The following is a 22,562-nucleotide window of genomic DNA, read 5'->3' as shown; positions in this document are numbered from 1 at the left end:
CTCAGAGTCATGCAAAGCCTGCTCACTGCCTGCAGTGCTCTGTTTTCTTCACCCTCTCTACAAACCTCTTGCCCCTTTTTTGCATATCTGGAGTTGGTTCTGCTCTGCTGCTCCCATGGGGGTTACACATATCAAACGCTGGCAAATTCACTTGATTTGGTGCACCAACAGCATGAGGATAATGAGTGACAAGCGAAGCACTGGGAAGCATCCCTGTTTCAGTCTCAAAAGATTTTTGGGGCCAAGTGTCCCCAAAGAATGAAAACAGCCATATGGCTCCCAGTCATCTCCACTCCTGCATTTTTACTGTGCTCCATTATTCTCCTGATATGGTTTTTTACCACAGCAGCAATGAGGAAGGTGTGTGCAGCAGCTGGACACTTCCCCCCTTTTCACTGGAACCCAGAATGGAGCTGCAGTGGGGAGCCCCGATAAAGCCGGTCTTTTAATGGAAGTCAAATTCCTCAAGCTTTGTGACAAATTAGAATATTTCTCAGGCCGTTTTCTGGGGGACATTTCCTCCTAACCCTTCACAATAAAGACGGGGACCCCCGCGGAGATACCTCAGCATGACAACACTGTAACATATGGCATCAAGTGGTAAATTAAATTATGGAAGCTGTCGATAATGCACAGCTTTTTGACAGGCCCCCTTATACATTCGCTCCCTACAGCAACCTTTCCAAAATTAGCCCCTCAAATCCGGCTGCTGGATTGAAACGGTGATAGCGGGGTCTGCATGAAAGGCAGACGGAGGGCTTAACTGCTGCTGAGTGATTCGGCAATTGTAAGAAGTAAAAGAGGAAAACTAATTACTGTGGTCTTAAAGGAAAAACCATGGGTAAAGTGGACGCTCCCAATGCTGGGGGTAAGGCGTTCATGTGGGAAGGCTTTGGTTCAGTCGCTAATAACAACATAACAACCCCCATTAAGCCATTATGCTGGGGAGAGGATTACTGCTTTAATCTACTGTGCTGGATAAAAAAAAACCACACACAATAACTAAAATGGATATCTGGCTCCATCACCTACATCCTGTGCACGGCAACATCTAAAGCTAAATACTGCGTTTCCAAATAAAGGCCTTAGTAATAATTTCATTTATATCCACTGTATTTTTTCATTACAATACCATGGAGCATTCTCTCTGCAATATTTATGTTTGCCTTGTATTAGCAATGACTACATCAAAAGGCCTGTAAACCACATACTTCCTGTGCCTACGCAACCACTCCTTGACTGTTACGTTACTGTATGTGAGAGCAGAAGGTTAGGAGTTATAACCATGGTAACCCTTCTTTGAAATATCACGCACAGTAATCAATCAAGTAATTCAAAAAGGAAGAGCTATAGCCGTGTGAGCTCCAAGGCAAAAGAAAAAAAACATAGTGAATAACAAAGCAGGCTCCGGGAGAAAAGAGAAGACAATGGAAACAGTAATCGATTAACTGTCTTTACAGAGCAGGCAGCTGACTGTTGTCTAAAAGACAGCCTATAAGTTTGAATAAAAATGGAAAATACTAACTTTTTTTCTTTGCTTTGGGCATCGCCTGTATCAGTAATCTGATCTTAATTTCACAGTTGACTTGGAGCAGGGGCAGGAGGGAGAGCATGCACAGTGTCACCTCCTCTCAGAAACAGGGGTTTGCTCAGTGCCCTCTCACATCTGGCCTCACAATCTGGTGATATCAGCCTTCGCATCTGTAAATCAGTGCTACCACTGCTGCTGAAGACACATACAGCCACCCAAAGCAACTCTATTTCACAGATATGCAGCAAGTATGATTATAACTCACCAGCGCAGCCCACAAAGGTGGCCATGAAATAGCTGAATGATATTTTTTCTCATCATGTTTTAACTAGCAGACAAAGAAGCACAAGTATGAAGCTGTGCCTCCAGAGAGTCATTTGAATTCAGATAAAAACGTGCTTGGATGGACAAAAACCATCAATGTTTGATTTGCTGCAAAAGGAAAGGCTAGACTAGTAAAAAGAGGAGCTAAATGTTGAAGGTCATGTGATATTGAAAGCCAATGCAGTGTAGCATCCAGCGCGCATCCACTAGCATCCACTCCATTACAACATTAGCAACTAATGTTTTGACATTTGTCTTCATTATTATCAATGAACAGAGGCGATTGAGCCACCAGCATGCTCCATTACCTTCCTTCATTGCACAGTTGCACAGTTGAAATCACACATTAGGGTGGATCCAACATGAAATGACAAGTTACGGGGGCTAAGGACGAGCCAGCTGATTATTTAGGTGGTGGAGGGTGAGAGCACTGGGTGAAGGGATGGTGGGGTGGAGCTAAAGCGGGAACGGGAGTTAGGGAAGTGGTAGAGAACTGTATTGGCATTAAAGTCTTGGGAGCGTGGGGGCGCAGAGCAACACAGCACACCTTAAGAGGAGAAGCTCATTTCAATCGGTATAATTAGCCCGTGGTAATGAAATAAGTCAGAGGCACTGCCACCTTCACTTAAGAGAAAATCGATCTGCATTTTAGGGAGTTTATTAAAGCTTAGGAATAATGGGGAGAAAGGATAGAAGGGGTGGACGAGATGGGGGGGTTAAGCCGACATTAACAGCTAATCAGATAAGAAGAGGTGCTAACATTGGGGTAGAAGCTTGACAAGAACGGAGATCAGCTGGAGTTTGTCAAAGCAGATGTGTTTGAGGTCTCTGCTATTTCACAGCGAGAAGCCAGGGGATGCTAGAGCTATATGCACACTGTGAGACCTACAGCCTGAATTAGGATGACATCACTCTGTGAGAATAAAGCCAATCAAAACCTGGTGTAACCGAGGATCCTGACTGATAGACAGCCTGGACGTCTTCATTAGCGTGGCTGCGAGGATCCCCGTGGAAGTTTGGCCGTGGCCAGGAGCTGATGAACAACTCGAGCTTGGTAAGAACAAGGTGTGGTGAGATAATCACTGATGGACATCTCTCCTCAGGTGCCCCAAATGCATGCTGGTTGCTGGGGGTGCTGCTTGCTCATTTATCCAGCCGTCTGGCCAACTCACCTGGAGTGATGGGGGAGACGTCAGGAAGGCAGGCTGCTATTTCACGGCCTGTTAAGCGCTAATGCCGCAACATGCCCCGCGCTCCAATTTTAGGGAACAGGGAGCATTACCACCCAACTCAAGGTTCTGTCCGTCTGGACTGTGGACTTGGAGGGTAGTGGAAGGAGGAGAGAAAGGGCAGTAAGGAGAAAGGGAGGTGGGAGTAGGGCAGGACAATGAAAAATCTGGTGAAAGAATTAAAAGACAGGGAAATGAAAGACACAGGGAGAAAGGGTGGAAGGGAGAAAGACACTCAAAGAGAGTAAAAGGTAGAGACAGAGAGAGAGGGAGGGAGAAAGAGAGTAGAGCCTCGGTTTACACGGGCTGCTGAGCCAGCACTGCGGAGCAGACAGGACAGCAGCAGCACACGCTGACATCTACTCCTGCTACGCTAGGCTGCCTCTTGCAGGCCCCAGAAGGCCCTTCGCTCCCGGACTCGCAGCCTTTCTCTCGCTGGAGCCACTGAACATCACTAGCCTGAACCACCCACAACACTTGTCCTCTCTGTGCGCTAAGCCTGGCCCATGTAATAACCACAGAACCTCTATTAAGCACGGGATGGCTGGGGAATCAGAGCAGCTACAGCTCAGCATGAGTGATGTGAAAACTCCCCTGTAAAACAACTGAGGTTATGCTCAAGTTATGTCAACTCTTTGTGTTCTGGCTTGTGAAGGTATGATATGAATTATGTATTTAAATGGATCTTTCTCCTCTCCTTCTAAATAGAGTAGTAAGCAGAAATAGATAGCTCTTTATCCTCTCCTGCGGTCTCGCACTCTCAGTACAGAAGACCAAGTCATTTGTATGTGCTTACAGTAAACATGACTGTGCATGATGGGTCATGGTTCCCATCACAGGCTGGTTACAGCAGTGATGGATCACCTCTCTCTGTCAGTCTGGAGGCCTGAGGTGTTCAAAGGACATGACTCAGGCCTATTAAGGCTGTAAGATGTGGATGTGTACACAAAAACACACAATACATTCTCAGCAGTGTAATTCAGCATAATGAGTGCTCTGTGTTTTTATGTACAGTATGTGAAATAGCAGCAGTTATGGACCCAGTTTCTACCTGTGCTCTCTGTCTCTCTACACTAAACTCACCTTCATACCTTGCACTGCTGCTCACACAGCAATTAGCTCTGGTAAATTAGACTGGTTACAACATACTGGAGCCCACTGAGCAAAATCACAGGGTGGAGAGTTACACTCAGTGAACAGCCATCCGTCTTTATGTGTGTGACTCATGATGATTGCACATTAGTACATCTTTTACCTCACATTCTTGCATACTGCACACTACAGGTTTAGTGATTCGACAACTGCATCTCAGCCTCCGACTGCTTATTGCTACTGATGGACATAAAATACTGTAATAGTCATCAGTGCATTACTCAGTGTTCATGTCAAGTGTCAACTGGGATGTAAAGAAAAGCTCAGTTTCAAACACTCAAGGGCCCTTTATGTTTCCAGCACATGTTGCTTCTGTTTCAGTGTGACTAAAATTCACACCACACCGCTACCACGATTCAGCGTCAAGGTACAGCGTTACGGTGCACACATTGGACATGCCGTGTCAAGTCAACAGGCCTGCACAGCATATCTAGCACAATATGTAGCACATAAAGTGAATTTGAAGTGCTGCCCTGGATTCAAAAGTCTTTTGTGTTTTATTCCACGTGATTCCTCACCTTAAGAGCCGATCTCTTCAGCTATGGCTTGCCAGGAAATGTCTTTTTTTAATATTATTTTTATAAAGCAGGGACTGTTGGTCGCAGAGGTCCGGATATTTTTATACCGTAACAGTATGTTTCCATTGTGACAGGTACAAGAGCGGAGAAGAACATGCGCTATCACTGGACAACAGAAGTACCTATGATACAGTGGCTGTGATGTGCCAGTTGAGAGAGTTGCTCTAAAGAAAAACGGCTGCCTTTTTTAAGGAGCACTGACCAGAATTGATGCTGGGAAATAGGACAGTGGCATACAGTACAGTATTCTGTTGGGGGACAGTGCTTTCACGTGTGCTGAAGTGGGCCGCGATGATGTAGCAGACAGCAGGAGGTGGATGTGGGGACATTTTCATAACTTGACATCTGTTGCTACTCTCAAGTTAAAGTTCTGCTTTAGATAAATGCTCTTTTATATTGTTTTTTAGGACTTGGGGAACAGCTTGTTCTTGTAACTGTACACATCATGTTTATCACGAAAGAACCAGCTAATACTTCTAACATATCATACCTCAATGTCCCTGGCCTCTTCTTGGAGGGACACTTTGAGGGCAGAACTAAGAGATCAGTCATGACACCACATTTCTTTATTACTGAAGAGAGGAAATTTAAAGTGCAATTGGGGGGAATCTGGGTAGAGGTGAAGCTGGCCAAAGGGCAACCAACACAGTTGATGCTGGCCTTCCACCAAACAACTTTCACTGTTGCAGAAAATGCCCAATTTCATAATACCATCATGAGAGTTTTAACTCAGTTGGTGCACACTCCCACAGTCTCAATCGTTTGAGAGATTATGATAAAATCAAACCCTTTGTTTTTAGTCTTGGCTTATGCAAATAGTGAAATTTAATGATGAAAATCCAGCCCCAAACAGGAAGCAGCAAACCGGGTGGACAGTAAACTCAGAAGAGACTCACGGGAGGCGTAAGAACATGAACAACTTTCGGTTCTTTTGTGCTGTGGAAAAGAAAAGTTGTGGAGTTAAATTCGGTGTTTATCTGATCCACCAGAGATTTGTAGGGAAGGCGAGGGATCTTAATTTTTTAAATGGTTTGCTGGTGGCGAGTTGAAGCAGCAAAATCCAAAAGAGTTTACACACAAATACAGGTTGTCTTAATAGATTGTATTAATACTGAATTGACAAGAACACTGTCGACAAATGACGCCTTGTATCTCCCGTTTCTAGAGTTATACATTTTTGCCGACACATGAGGAATTGTTAAGATGTCGTGTTTCGTAAAGGGAGTTTGACATAATATTTTCCACCAAGAGCCGGATGCGAAATACTCTCAAAAGGAATCATAGTCTTGCAAATAGTGACCTGGCAAGGCCTCTAGTCTTTGCAAAATCCTACAGTGTGTGACTAAAAACTGACATTGTCTTTAAATGAGTGTCAGACTTCAGTCTTTTAAAAGTCTTGTCAGTGTTTTCTGTTGTATGGTAGGCATTGGTGTGACGGCCTTAAAGTGCTGTCAGCAGAGGTAAACTCACCCCAAAACACAAGTAAAATTGGCATGTATGACCCTGTCTCAGTGTTAAACAAAACAACCCCTTTGTATTAGTTTTCCTATAAACTGAGGTTGGAACTGCACAATAATGTACCTCTGTTTTGCTGTTAAAATAGGTCTCGGGCAACTGCCACTTGGCTCCGATGGACTTAATGTGGTTGCCAGTAAAAAAAAAGATTTGAGGAAGAAATGCTTGTTTTGCCCTTTATGCAAGACACCAGATCACAAAGGGCAGTCACTATCAAATCCCTGTCTGTACAGGTTTAACGTATTTTGTTGAGACTGACAACGTCAGAGCAACATGCGACACGTTACCGTACGTTATCTGTATTCACATTTTTAATATAACCATATCAATGCAAGTTGGCTGACTAAACCATCTGTAAAGCCAGTACTGTCATAAACTGGAAAAATATGTAATAGTCCAAAAGGATGGATGTGCGTAGTCCCAACAGGTTATCAGACCACTGCAGGACCAGAGATGACACTGAGCTGGCAAGGCGAAGGAAGAGGCCATTTTCTTGGAGTGACAAATATCTGGAGGAGTACAAACAGAGAGCAGAGCCCCTGTTGGGAGAATGCCTGAGCTTTGTCTTTGTCACACTGTGTGACACAGACTCACAGCACCACTCCCTGAGGTGTGTGGTTATGTGTACGTGAATGGTGTGCATGTGCTCTTGTGTGTGTGTATATGTGCACACACACACGAGACCAAAATCTCACATCTCTAACTCCACTCTATCTCAACTCCTGTGCTTCTGGCAGCTGTGCTTGTGGCTAAACATGTGAAGGGGACCAGGACACAAACTTTAGATACTGAAAGCAAAGGAAGTGAAAGAGTCTGAGGCTGAGACTTGCCTGGTTTCATATGTGCGACTGCTGATAAATCAGCCGGGGGGTGCCAGCACACTGCATTGCCACCACCTCAGGTGGAGCAAGATTGAGCCTGGGTGAGCCAAGGACAGATACATCTGGGCCTTTTATGGCAGCGGCTGGTATGGGGAGTGACGTGGAGTGAGGTGAGGGAACGCTAGCTCCACAGTACTGCTTTGAGCCAGCAAGATTAATGTAGGCTCTCTGGAGCAAAGGCAACATCCAGAGCCTTAATAAGGTACAAACAATCGGTTCCACTCCACTGGCTTCCCAGGGAAAACTATTGTTGTGCCGCATTGTTTCTTGGTAAGGCTCCTTGGAGACACGGGCCGACTGCAGCATGTGACTGTCTCCATTACAGCCAAGGGAGAGCTCACTGTAGACCTGTGTTTGTCTGTGTCAGGGTGAAGGCTGGCTCTCGCCCGTCCCGCCCCCACCCCGCCTGTTTCACTCGCTCCAAATCCAAAGTCTTGTAAGCGCACTCACCTCAACTCCCTGCACTTTCAACTTCATGTGATCCTCCCGTGTGGTCTTCCCGTCTTTCCTCTTCTTCCAGCAGTAGCCATCCTTTCTGTACTTCACCTTCTTCCTATTGTACAATATCATCGACCCATTCTGCGGCCTGGATCCGTGGAGACAGGACAGAGAGAGGGAGAGCAAAAAAAAAAAAAGAGATGAGATGAGAAGAATTTTTAGGCAAAGCTACAGCACAGCTCAGGGACTCATTTTAGAGATGTACAAAGAGGCCCGACACGAGTCTGCGCCAGGCAGAAAATGCACCAGTGACTTAGATGACAAGACTTCTTTATGGTGTTTTTCAGCATTGGTATGCACAGTTTGACAATGAACAAAGCACCCTTCAGCATACATTTCTCCCAATGAGAAGTGTGTGTGCTGCGAGCCGCTAAAGTGACACTCCTTCTCGTGGAGTAAATTACATGAAGGGCAGTGTGTAAGGCAAGCAGCATGGGGGTAGGGGGGGGCTTCGTTTCTTATCGCTCATTCATCCAACTTAAATGAGTTGTGGTGTTGGAAGTCCCTAGGGGGAAGTGAAGATCCTCCCTCACACTCCATTCATAATTCATTCTCCCTCCACCAGACCACAGCCTGTAGGCTCATAATGATATAATGTAACTATTTGATGATAATCTGCCTTTCCACTTCGATTTGTAACAGAGGCATTTGGCGCTCAGTGTTAAACATTAACAGAAAGTGTAGCATAAAACATTTATGACTTACTCAACAATTAGTGAGCAGTTGAAGAGAGTTTTGTGTGGGTGTATTTGTATTTGTGTGTATTGTGGAGTGGCTATGCATCATCAGTATGAATCCATACATATGCCACACTGCGCATCCATTTCCCACGCACTTTTGCACTCCTCCAACACACACACACAGACAAACACACAGACACATACACACAGCTGCTATGATTTGGAGCTCTCCCAAATGAGAACAGGTTTGCCTCAGTGTTTGGGGCCTCACAGTGAATGAGCGGGAAAGCCGCCTGCCCAAGCTGCTGAGGAGGCAATGTAACTGTTGAGGGGGGCTTAACCATCCAGTCAGCTGGTGAGCCTTGTTAGCTTTGTGCTCACTGCTCACATGCATATAGGCACAACACATACACAGATACATGAGACGGGAACACGAAAATCTGGGAAAAACTCTCATCAAAGCAAAGAACAAAAGCCGGGCTGATTCGTGTCTTCTCTAACAACATTCAAAATAAGTTGTTTTGCATTGTTTAGTTGTTTATTGTAAAGTTTTTTTTGATTTCCACAAGGTTTATTTATAACGCTGCATGCATCATTTTGCAGGGCTGCCTTTGGGGGCCAGGGCGCGTGTTTATCTTGGTATCACTCATCAATCATTTTCCCGGCCGGATCTCAGGGGCCGGTGGAGAAGGAGGAGAAGGGGGAGGTGGGGTCCCTGCAGTCCCCCCTCTGTGGCCCCTGACAGCACCTTCTAATGAGAGACGCCACTCACACACTGACGTGCTCACTCCTTGCTGATCTCCCTTCTTCCCTTTCCTCCTCCCTTCCTCTTCTCTTCTCGCCGTGAGTCGACTCAAGCTGCGCACCGGGGACCGTCTTTGTCTCCTCCCTCGCTCCGGCTCCTCTTCATGCTTTCTCTCTCTCCCTCTCGTTTCATCTGTCTCAGGATCCCTCACCTCCACTCTCCCACACCTCCCTCTCTCCTGCTGTTTCCTCCTCACTCACTGCCCTCTCTTGTTTAGCACTCAGCATACTTTGCAGAAAACAACTATTAAACAGACATTTTTATTGGTCAGTTTGAAAAGTGGAACTGCTCAATGGCTGTGTGGGATACACACAAAGTATAAATTGTGTTCTAGTTTACAGCATCCGTAATGTCACCCAGTGTGGAGGCGCGATCATAAATGGCACTCATGAGCTAAGAACTTTTGCAGATTGCTGCAATCTCAACATACAGATTTGCATCCCAAATGTCACTTGAAGGACACTCATTTGACATGCCTACATCAGCACTTGGTATCAATCAATTGGCAGAATGGCCCTCTCTAACAGTGCGATCCTATTATTTGTTTCGATATCGTTCTGGGGTTTTGTCCTTCAAAAGATACAAGGAGTGTGTGCTTCTTAAAATGTAGCTCTGCTTGAGACAAAAAGATGGGCGCAGATGAGATAAGGCAGAAAATCAAATGACACAGGGCTATCTGATCTCCTCCAGAGCACTGGAAATTGGGGTGAGGCTTCGGTGTCAGAGGCTCCACGCCGTATTTATCGGCTCTGCGCAAAAACGTATTCGCTCAGCTATTTTTGAGGGACTGTTAGGTAGATGCTATTTTCAATTCAAGGCACTTTGGACCCAGAGGAGAGAGCCTAGGCACCCTGAGTAGGTCTGAGGCAGAGGCCAGTCTAAAATGCATGCTTTGGCAACATAATGTGTCTCCTCTCACTCCTGCTGTCTCCCTCTCTCCCTCCCACTCATCTCCTACCACTGTATACTTAGGCGTTTCAATTAATCTTATCAGAATTATACATATTTATACATGAGGGGAAAAAGCTAACTGCTCTGTTATCAAAGAAGCGTGACAGGAGGCTCTCTGTCTCAGATGCCTAAATGTGGCAGATTAATATGGAAATACAGGCCTCTGACAAAGTGCACACAAGCTCCACAGCCGCCTCGCTCCTCTTTGGAGTTTGCAGCGATAATAAGCTTTACCCTCAGGGTGGTGTTAGGCCTTGTCCAGTCCTTTAGGAATCATTCATTTACCCAGGTAATGGCATTCGCTCAATCAGATTTGTTCATTTGAAAAAGTCAGGGGAGGGTGGGGGGTTTATGAGGTTGGTGACGTGTTCAGCATGGGTAACAAAGCCAAAGCAGGGGAGCCCGGGCCCACAGGCAGGCAGAGCAGCGCTCACAGGCTCAGCTTCACTGTCTAATGGCCGATAGGCACTAACAGAGAGGAGGAGGAAGAAGCTAAAACAGACAGACAGAGAGAGACAAATCTGCCCGAGTGTTAGAGATTCTCCTGTTCCAACAGCGATCAGTGGGGAGAATCCACAGCTCTGGTGAATCATCCTAAAATCCTAAAATGCTCTCCCAGCAATGGAACTTTGAAATGCTCTGACTTGAATAAACATTATATTTATGTAGAACACAAACAGGCTTATTGTGCAAGTGCAGACACGCTTTTGGCAACTATTAGCTATTCATAGAGCAGCAAAATAAAAAAAAAACTCCAAGAAATCACAGTATGTCCTCAACATATTACTTATAATACATGAAATAAGGCATTACTGGATTACTGGACTCAGAACTACTCAACTGTATCAAGTGTACTCTTGTCAAAAGGGTTAGAGAGAATGAAATATTTCAGTCTTGGTGAACCGGTGTAGCAGTAATAGCTGGGCTCGAGCCCCCCTCCTATTCCCCATGATGCCCTGGGTTTGATTAATACCATACATGCTGTTTTTCTCCCCAGCAAGCTCAACTGGCAGTGCAGCCAGGAGAAGAGGAGAGTAAAGTAGAATAGAGAGAGTAGAATAGAATAGAATAGAGGAGAGGAGAGGAGAGGAGAGGAGAGGAGAGGAGAGGAGAGGAGAGGAGAGGAGAGGAGAGCTGGGCCGGAGAGGCTTTGAAGATCGGAGGGTGAGCTGGTTGGGGCCTGAAGTGGCTCGGGAGGGAGGCGACACCTGCTGTTCTCAATTACCCATCAGAGCCTTCAGCCATCACAGCCTTTACCTCACTGTGTCAACAACCACACTCACACCTACTACTCATCCAAACACATCTACACACACACACACACACACCTACATTTGGCGTCACACACACCAACCCTATTAAGTATAAATATGAGGCACAAATACGCCCCTGAGCACTCACACACAGGCACATGTACACGTACACACCAAGTTTGCGGTAACCCTGTTGCTCCATCTAGGGATAACATTAATAGCAAGACGAGTGACAGAACATCAATAACACGCTGATGCTGGTCATTACTGCTTCTGTCAATCACAGGTAAAACACAGGTCACATGTGTTAAAACATGTGTGCGTGCAACACACACACACACACACACATCTGGAGCTGTCGACACTGAGCAGAGGTGTTTCAACATGTAATGTAATTAGACTTGAAGCAACGGCGCTCTATTAGATGGCACATCATCTATGAGCCGGATGTGTGAGCAGAAAGGTGCTGGCGTCGCGTCGGGGGCTCCTATCTGGACGCATCACGTGCAATTGATGACTCGCAGATAAGCCGCTCCCTTCAGCCCTGCCAAAGAATGCATCAGGAAGTGGGGCGTTCTCTAAAACTACTTTAAATGTAAATCTGCCACGGCCTCAGGATTGAGATTCATTGTCTGCGCTGCTCTGAAACCCCTCCAACTCCCCCGCTAGTGTTCGTATGTTGAGACGCCGCAGGTCGCGCACCTCTCCGACTGCCAATGAGGCCTCAGCGCCTGGTCACTGTGATGCCCACAGTTCGTACTCCTGGAGTCCTGAGTGGCCTCAGCCTTCAACCATGAATGCCTAATTATATATGGTAATTAAGGGGGTGGTGGGTCAGTCAGCTGGAACAAGTTATGCAACATTTAAATCACGTCGTATCATCCCTATTTCTCCATTACATGTTAATCTTTTTTCTCTCTACTCCTGGCTGTCTGGGAAATGGTCATGGTCGTCTTTATAAAGAATTAAGGATAACTGAGAGAGAAAATGGTCACATCAACTGAGTGAATTAGATTGAGATGAATCAAGAAGTTAAGTTTCCCAAATATGATATCACGTATCTCCAAGGCTGTACAGATGGAGCGCAATGTTTGTTTACCCAATGTGTTCAACTAAATACAACAGTAATGATGAGCGGGTAGCAGGGCCCCTGGAGTTGTAATTCAGGGTAGGGAGACAGATCGTGTGCCTCCCCTCTTTCTCTCTATCTATACTGCCGATGACTGCCACAGAACTCAGGCCCCGGCCCGCTGCCCTCCAGCACAAAACAGATGTTCCCCCCGCACTTATCTCAATGAAAAAATCACAGACAATTTACAAAGAATATAAATTACGGTCGTAGCTACATGTCAGTCGCTCTGTCCCTATAAGACCTTGTAAAGAGGATAAGGGTGAATTGGTGTGGGAGGGTGGGTGGATTGTTGGGAGACAACATAAGGCGGATGGAAGCAGCAGGGGAGGGGGGTTGGTGGTGGTGTTGCTCTTATCTGGTCCACAGCAGCCCAGCAGAATGAGAGGGAGGCTGGTGACTGGCGGTGATGCTGCGCTGATAGCACTAAGCCGGTTTCATGCACATTTCAGGGAGGCTGCCGTCACTACTCAGACTTAAAGCTCTCAGCTCCTGCCAGTGGATGAGGTTGGGACGTTATTTACAAATAGCCATGTCATACACTGGTTACACCGCTCCATTCTCTGTGTCAACACATACACACATAGCAGTAAAGAGGGCTAATGTGCAGCTTTGATGTACAGCTTAGGTGACATGGAATTTGAATTTTGGTGCTTGTAAGGTTTCGGCTGTGAAGACATTTCTTATTCACTTGAAATGCACACCGTTGCTGTATGTGTGTGTGTGTGTGTGTGTGCATGTATGTGAGCGGATATAATATGTTTAACTGGGTTGAAATGTTGATGACTTTCAACTGCTTGCTCAAAAGGCTTCCACATCATATTTGTGGCAAATGCTATTTTCAGCCTTTAGTCAGTATGCATATGCTTACTTGGAAATAGCAACTACAGAGACGATGATTCATACCTCACATCCTCTCCGCTAATCTTCACAAATCATCCGCGGTGTGTCTCAGTACGTTGTAAATAAAGGTGCCATCAGAACGAAGCTTCACTATGGCCTGGCTCCTGCTGACAACTACATGCTGTGTGCATAGGGCATGTGTAGACTTAAGTCCTGTGGCAATGCCTTATTATGACACTTTGTAAAGAGGATGCTTTTGTACTTTCAATAATGCATGGGCAGCAGGGAATTGCGTACAGCCTTATTTTATGTCATGGGGTACAGTTGCTGCTTTAGGAGCTTTACGTTCTTCCATGGTAAGAAATACTAATGCAATTAAATCTGAGTCGAACTAGACTGCAGCAAGAAAAGGTCAGGTTTTCATTATTAGTAACAACAACCTTGCTTTCTATTAAAACGAGGAGCAGCAGAACTTAGCCGCCAAGTTAATGATGTGGTCATGTAGTTTCAAGAGCCCAGCTCAGAGTGGAGGATCAAAGATTTTTGTTTCTCTTTACTGGATTCCTATTAATGTCACATTCAACAAGTAACATTGAATTGTGTCATTGAGGTATTAAAGACAAAAGTGTAACAGCCGGTTTGGAAATAAAAAGCAAGGAGAAGTCAGAGGACACAAATTAAAAGACAGAATATCAAGACCTTGATTATGACGCTGGACCACAAACTGTAAAACCCTGAAACCTTGATCCTGCCTGTGCTGGCAAAGGTTTATATCAATGTGTACGTTATTATTATTATTATTATTATTATTATTATCTCATTACTAGAGGAAAATAATTGGAGGCCATTATCACTGTCTTTAAGAGGCTGTGGGGTGATCATTTCTCAAGCGAAATGGCAAAGGTCTATTATCTATTGGTACCAACCATGTTGGAATCACTTGTCGGGAAGGGGACTAAATGATGCCCCAAAGCTGGGCTAAATTTTGGTGAGGGAACAGCTGGCATGGCCATTTTTAAAGGGGTACCTTGAACTCTCGCCTCAAGAGTAAAATAACCAACCAAAGTAATCAGAATTCGGTTCCTTATCTATCCATATTAATAAAGTTCTCAACTAGCCTAAATACTCTAACAGCAGAGGCAAATTCCTTAAATTCAATTACAGCTTTTGGTTTGGGTGTGCCACCCCAAGATTTTCAGTTTTGGTGAGGGCAGTTGCCTGTACCTCCACAGTCCAGTACCCCTTTTTGATAGTCATGGACTGGCTTGGCTTGGTTTGATTTGGTTTGGTTTGGCCCATCAGCCCAGCGCGGCAGGGATGTGTGTCTCCAACAGGGCTACCTGCTTGAAGTTGTGTCTTTAACTGATTACGTCTGGTCTTGTGTGATGACGTTTAAAAGCAGCAGGCTGATCCTAGGGTAAAGTCCTTGTTATTTTTGCTCCAAGTGTTTCTCCATCACACAGCACGGCAGGTAAAAGAAGTTTACCTGTTGGAGGTGAGCTGTTTGCAGAGTTGCAGTGAGAGTCTGATGTCTGCAGATCTTTATCTAACATCTTACTGTGGCTGTTTCTGCTTTTACTTTCCTCCCTCTCTGCTTTATCAGCAGACTTGTTTTTATTGAAGAGAAGACACCAACAATGTTCTGCTAATTCAGTGATAACCATTCATTTCCTATAGATTCTTCACAATAAAAGTCCCCCTTTATTTTGTTTTGTAAAAACTTTTATTGTGAAGCAGCAATATAAGAATGTTTGGGTTTTAATCAGCAGTAACTTAACACGACTCACATGGATGAAGGCAAACATAAAACAAGTAAAAAGGATGCAGGACAGAAACTAAACCCTAAACCATAGAGATTCAGTCAGAGGCTACAAAAGTACTGACAGCTGAACAGAGAGACTTAAAAAAAACGCCTTTCTCTCTGGTCTCCTGCGCAGACAGAGGTGAGTGGAGTCTTACAACACACGCTTGTTTCAGGGGGAGAAGGGGGGGTCGTCAGGGGTTGGCTGCTGTCGCCTCCGTCCGCTTGGAGGCGGGCGGGCACGCTTTTAGTCCTATTCCAGAGAGGGTCCATCTGTGGTGCGGCTCGGTGCATTTCGGCATGTTAAAACTGACAAAGGGAACATAAATCGGCATGGCATGGTTTGAATCGGCGCAGCCAAAAGTGACAAAGGAAAAGGCCCATAGGACAGAGACAGGATGGGCAAGGACAGGCTCTCCTCCCTATCATGCCTCATGCCAGACCAGGCTTATGGATCACCTGGACATGGCCCTCCTTGTCTCTCCTCCAGAGCACCACAGTGCCATTGACCTTCCCCTATTGATCCCCCCAGTGACGGAGCACAGCTAAGGCCAGCTATTGAACCACTTATGAATTCACAAATCCTGCCTTGTCCACAAAAAAGGTAAAAGAACAAAGCAAAAGCAGTAGGAACAAGTGAAAAGAGGACGGATAAAGAGCCAGCGAGGTCAAAAAAACTCCACTTTTTAAAGTGAGACAGAACTACAGAGTTAGAAGTGCCGCTTTACAAGCTGACCAAGCTATAAAGCCCATCTCAGAGTCCCTTCTGTCACAAAAAAAAAACATCAGCACAGTGATGGGAGGGGCGGGGGTTGAAAAGAGGGAGTAATAAAAAAGAGTGAGAAAAGGGAAAGAGACAGACAGGAAAACAGAGAGAAAAAAGAGAAGAAGCTATTCTTCCTCTCCCTCCTCCTATTCCTTGGTCCTATTTTAGTCATGAGGATAGACCAGTGAGGGCGAGAGGTTGAAATTGAGCTGTAACTCTATCTGTGTGCTGGAGCGAATCAGAAAGTCTATCCCACCTTTCACCTGGGAATCACAGCTCTCTCTGTGCCCTGTCTGGTCGCCATACCAACCACAGCCAGGCATCATGGGATTAATTGGAGCCCAGGGCTCAGCGGCAGCTCAGGCACAGATAGAGTGAGGGGGAGAAGGACGGACATCAGCCATGGTCAAGTGATGGTGGCCATGCAGATCAAATCGAATTTCAGGCATTGCTTGCATTGCAGAGATGATACGGTCTTGAGGTAGCACTAAACATATTGGAGTCCAAGCCACCTCCGCAGTAATGCTTGGATTGGATTCCAGGATGAAGTTCACGGCATAGCGTTCGTTTTCTTCTCTGATCCCTGTGTGTGGTGGGGGATTTTACACAAACACTGACACACTGTGATTCGCCTCCGTAAACACAACCTGTGCCAGAATTTTGAGTATACAAAGCGTCAACAGAGTAGAGCCCACTGTGTCGTGTATGGTCTTGATATGAGATAAAAGGGAAAATGACAGGTGTAGATGAGCGAATACAAAGCCCTGTTTTCCAGCAAATTCAATGGTTAAACAAAAAAACCCTTTTTTTAAACTGAATTGTTTGATTTCTGTTTTGTAGATGCGTTTTTTAACATTTGACCGGGAACTATTGTTGATTAATGAGCACTGTCCACAAGAAAGAAACAACATAATTAGAAATAATTTGCTTGGAAAAAAGTAAAAGTGCCAGTAGTTAAAATCTTAGAGTCACATTAAAAGGGTGAGCGGTGATGTACTGTGTGTCAATGAGAATGTTATGCCAGTGTGATGGCATTTCTTTCCCCCAACAGCTAAATCAAATATTAATACATGCTGGTCACTCCTGTCTAGTTGTTGGCAATTAAAAGTAATGTTCGCTGGAATATTTTCATAAAATGCAGTGGCTGCTCTGCAATCACTTAATTTATTGATCATCAAGCTGAGCTTTGACTAGCCTTTGGACTGTTGCAACAGAACAGTGTGTGGGACAATCAGTGTGATCCCATTCTCTACAAAAACAGATTAAAGCTGCTCAGCTGGCCAAAAGATCAGACTGTGGTTGTATTGGGAAGCTTTCAGCTGTGAATGTGCGCAACTGTGTCAGTGTGGAGCAGGACATTCACAGAAAAAAGCATCCAGGCTCAGTGAATTTACTGCATCCTGGTTAAACAAAGCAAAGAAAAAGAAAAACATGATGGCTCATGATGGCTAGCCCCATTTACTTGTTGACAATTAAAAGAAGACCACACTGTTTCTGTAGATACTGGATAGTCTGCACAGTTAATGTTCTGACCACTGACCATAAAACAGTCCTGTGAACAGATATGTTGCAGTTACTTTGACGATGGATGAAGGGATGCCCATTCAGACATGGCCCAATACAAAGACAGTCCTCATGAAACTGCATGACTGGGGGATTCAAGTGAACGCTGCTGAACACGAAGCACAGCTGTTTCTGAAGTTAACACGTCTATAAGTCAAAACAAAGAGAATACAAATAGAGAACCTAAATGACTTGGAGACTGTGAGGTTTAAAATATATCAATCCAAACTGTTTTTCATTCAATTTTGGACTCGGGCATTTTGGCTTTTGTTCTTATCTACCACTATTACTATACTGTAGCCTGTTTTCAATTTTTTTGTTTAATGGGCTTATCATACCTAAGCATAATGCATTCACTTCAGGAAAAAAAAACTGCCCTGTTCTTCTAAATTAATGAGATTATTATCTCAGGATTCTGAGAAAAGTTCTCATGGAAGAAAAAAAACCAACTGCTCTTGTTTTCCTGAGCGAGTAATTCAGAAAAAATTCAGAGAAGGCTTAATTTATTTTTTTCCACGAAAACTTTTTCTTAGAATTCCTCGATAACAACCTTGTTAAAGGTTATGTATGTAACCTTCAGAAAATGCTTGTTATTAACAACACTGGTGGCCATTAAGTGAAAGTCAGTCAGCTCCCTGTGGCTTGCGCTCGCAATCTGTACAAGCAAGCAAGCACCTGGGCACTGGCCAAAACAGTGATGTGGCATACATGAGACTTAAGAGATTGACTGGCATTGTGTTGATAGAATATTTGAGAATAAATTACACCCAAATTAAGAGTAATGTTACTTTTTGGACCACTGGTTCCATTAAACTATCTTGCTGTTTGCAAATTACTTTATCAGCTGACGTTACAAAGCAACCAACCACAGATCCATGTAGAGTAGCTAACTTACAGCTAGCTGGCTAACCTTAGCTGAGACAATAGCTAGGTTGCTGGCCATCCCTGTCTTGCGTTGGTCTTGGTTTGTAGATAGCAATCATTAGATATACATCTTTGCTTTTTATCTTCATATAATTTATTTTCAACCTACTCAACACTGTTTGACATAAATCATGGTTATGGATTAAGGGTTATGGATCAAGTTAGCTAGCCAACCACTCAGATAGTATTTTGCTAGCAATAACGTTAGCGAGCAATAAGCAAATGTTGGCCAGCTAGGTATAACTAAGCTATGCTGCATTGATCTGGCATTGGTTGCTTCATAACGTTAGCTGATAAAGTAATTGGCAAACGGCGTATAAAACAATTAACCAGCCAGATCTGCCCCTGGAGCCTGCAAGAATTAGCTGAAGTTGTTCATAAAAGAAAGCAGGCCTATTCTGCAATATTAGCTTACTAGCATTTCATCCGCATTAGTAAGCAACCAAACATTAGTTAACATTAGCCAGCTAAAACCACAATAACACAATATATTTCATACGTCAGTGTTTCCTTCAGGGTGCTTTTTTTTCTTTCTTCAGCGCCAGGAGAAAATAAATTTATGATATGGGGCACAGAATGTGGAAAAAATGTACTGTTTGCCAGACCATGAATCCGCTAGGACACTTATGTTACTTTGCTGGGGGGAGAGCGCATGGCACCTCTGGGACAGACCTTAACCACTGGAAAATCTCAGTTTTCAAGTTATGCTACAATCTGTTTGCCCATTGACAATAAAAAAAGACTAATACATGTAAAAAGTTGCATACAGTACTTTTAATTTATTAAACAGGGCTGACTTTTTTTCTCAAGTGGATGCCTTGCGCTTTTATATCATTACGACACCAACTGCATTTTAAAATTGTATACATATCTGACATGTCTGACATGAGTGTGAATAACATGTTTCCGACAGCAGAATGGAGACGAACAGAAACACAAGAAAATCAATGTATAGTAAGACTGACTGAAAGGAGAGATGAAACTGGGGAGTGTTGGTAGTATATGATGTTATGGGTGAGAGTGTTAGTCAAGTGGTCCCACAGGCCCCGACGCTCCCTTACACTCAATTTCTCTGGGTATGTTTGTATATGATGACCCTTGACCTTGGCCCCTGGCACATGTCTGAGATCACTCTGCTCCGTCTCTGATGCATCAGCTGGGGCCAGGACCTCACACACATACAAACACACACACACAGCATGACTGAGCGAAGCAAGAGGATAAGTCAACCCTGCTTCTCCTGGTTATACACAACAACGTAGATGGGCTTTACCCACACAATGAAGATGATAGACTGTGTGTGTCCTGCTATGTTTATCTACCGCCGTCCAGCTACAGACTTCCACAGCCATCTACATGCGCATGTACACACACATCTGAATACACTCATAAAGTAGTCAGCAAGGCACACCTCTAATCATGGCCACCTCTGCCTTTTCATTTTCCAAGTTCAGTGGCCCATTGAGCTCCCACACACTAAATCACATCAACACTCTCTCCTCCATAAATGATCCACACACGCACAAATTCTCTCTTTCCTCCCTGTCTCCTTTGGTTTCTTAAAAACATACTCAGACACACAGTGCACGCACACATAAATATACAGTCAGAGACACACTCGAGGATGGCTGGCATGATAGTAGGCATAGCGTAATAAATCCAACACAGCTTGGGGTGGACTAAACACAGATGCAATGAGCATCTAGCCATGCCTCCCAGAGACGGAAAAAGGTGTAACCCCCCTATTCCAAAACCATAAAATGTTTATCCTCAGTCTGGCACAGAGCATGACTTTTACACACTTCCTGCAGCAGCATTTCCAAACTACAGCAGCACGCAGGCCTGCCACACCGGCCTAGCTGATTGACTATTTCCCCCATATTTGACACACCAGTGAGTCTGCTCATCAGTCACCTCAGCAAGCAGGCTGTGAGAATTGGAAGGGGGGGGGGGGGAGTCAAGGCAACAGCCACAGCATGGCAAAGAGTTTGCTTCTGGCTCTGTGCCGCATATAGGGCCTGGCAAAGGGAGTCTTGCTCTTGAATGAAATCAATGTGGTACGTACAGTTAGTACAGTAGTACACACAACTTTACAGCTCATCAGTTGCTCATGTTTCTTTCAAATATCATATTCTGCAGGGTTTTCTTTGATCGAAGGATGTGTAGGGGGAGAGAGATGCACTGCTGTCGCCTTGAGACCATGTTCAATGTGTAGAGAATGTTATGCAAAACTAAAACATGACACACATCCCTATTTCTGATGTAAGTCTACATACTCCCTTGTGTTAGCATGTGACAGGCTTGGATATAACCAGAGCTAATCTCAGCTGGAACCCGTGAAGTGTAGTACAGACAGTGTTGGGAAATATCTACTAAATGTTTTCCCCTCTGTGAATTTACACTATGTGTCTCTCAGGAAACTGGGTCAGCCCTGATAAAACACAGGGTTAAGGGAGACAGTGGGTTTTTATATATTTAGAGGACCCCCAGCCATCCCCGCCCACAAACACACATACACAAACACGGTCTGTTGCTCCTGCTGGAGCTCCACAGTCCTGCTTGGCAAAATTCTTGGAGGACAACGAGACACTGCTGTGGCCGGCGTTGGCATTGTGATGAACTACTTCTGGAAGCAATCATGCGAATTTACATCATCCCTTGACATTTAGCCCCCCACTCCACTCACTATCAGCGTGGGGTGTCTTGGCTGTGTTGGCTTTTTGAGTGCGCCTGTATGCATGTGTGCACGTGGAATTAAATATCTTTCCCTGACATTTAGCCTTGCTGTCCACATGGCGCTCTGCAGGAAGAAGGCAACGTGGGAATGCCAATCTTGAAATCCTGCAACATATTATTTTTGTGTGTGTATTTGGGTGTCTATCTGTGTGTGTCTGTTTTTGTGCAACCGTGTCAGAATTGGAATACACAGTTATTAAGGGGGGAGGCCTGCCACTCATGTGTCTCCAGAGGGTGAGGAGACCAGACACCATATAGGAGGGAAAGAGAAGAGAAAAAGGCAGACTGAAGGGAGAAACAGAGAGAAGCACAACTAATGAAGGAGAGGAAAGGAGTGGTGAAAGTGTCAAGGCACCCATTGTATTGCTGGGCAGGAGCAGTAAAGACAAGCTAGCGGCCTCTGCAACTTTAAGATTGCCATTAAACTCTCGCCTTACTCGTGTTTATGGTTGGCTTTGTGTGTCAGAGGAGAAGGGGATCGTAAAGCGGGGCTTTGTCTGTCTGCCATCGATTTATTTCCTTCGTTAGGGTGATGACACTGCCTGCTTATGATGTCCTAGCACAGACTGTAATTACAGAGCACTTCTGTCTTTATTGATGTCACTTTGTTAGTTTAATTACGCTATATTGGGTTTTAGAGTCGCGGCAAGAGCAAAGCTATGATGTAGGGCAAATATCATCAATGGAACATCCTCTTTTGAAGATGTCGGGGGCAGAGAGTTGGGAGATAATTATTTCATAGACAGACATCTAAAATAGACCCTGTGCATCTCAACATCTACAAAGGCAAAGAGAAGGTAATCTGAAATTTAATGACTATTCCGTCTGTGTTATGACCAAAGTCAGAGGGAGGAGGCTGTGAATGTGATGAGGGCCTTAATGGAAATGAAACACCTGGGTTCAACCTTGAGAGCGAGTGTTTACGCGCCCAGTCCCCAGGTGCTGGGGTTGACTGAGAGTCGCGCAGTATGAGAACCATTTGTGTTTGTGTGTGTGTCCCTGTGAGCACAAGTGTGTGTGCATACAGTGTATATATGATGGGATGGGACCCAGGGGGAAGCAGTGCCATGTGAAGGTGACCCTTGAGGGGAAGAGGAGGAGGGAGAGGCCACCTGCTTGCTGGCGGTGGCGAAATGAGGGTGACAGCCATCCACCTGTCTGAGAACACTCTCGTTCCAGACCCCATCTGCCCACCCCCTTCGGGATATCTCCTACCCCAGGGGACCCTGTGACCCTCGCTGTCGTCCAGTTGACCAGGCCTCCTGTCCACTGTCCCTACGGCCGGCTGAAACTGCCACTGCTCACCTCCGACCAGAGGCCATTCTGGGGCACCGTGATATAGTACAATACACTGAGTGCTCTGCAGCAGACGTTGGCAGTTTTACTCTGTTTCTCCTTTTCTT

At 45.0% G+C, this 22,562-nt stretch overlaps 1 protein-coding gene across 1 annotated transcript in view; it reads right to left on the bottom strand.

The window, feature by feature from the left end:
- Window positions 1-22,562, bottom strand: part of camta1a (calmodulin binding transcription activator 1a) — a 929,980-nt gene that overhangs the window by 150,629 nt on the left and 756,789 nt on the right. The window contains exon 5 of the mRNA XM_050064291.1: window positions 7,661-7,796. Within this exon, the coding sequence (XP_049920248.1) occupies window positions 7,661-7,796 (136 nt within the window). The remainder of the gene's footprint in view (window positions 1-7,660; window positions 7,797-22,562) is intronic.

The sequence above is a fragment of the Epinephelus moara genome, chromosome 16, assembly GCF_006386435.1.
Source record: "Epinephelus moara isolate mb chromosome 16, YSFRI_EMoa_1.0, whole genome shotgun sequence".
Lineage (NCBI taxonomy): Eukaryota > Metazoa > Chordata > Actinopteri > Perciformes > Serranidae > Epinephelus > Epinephelus moara.
The sequence above is the reverse complement of the archived record's forward strand: the minus strand, read 5'-3'. Positions and strand labels throughout refer to the sequence as shown.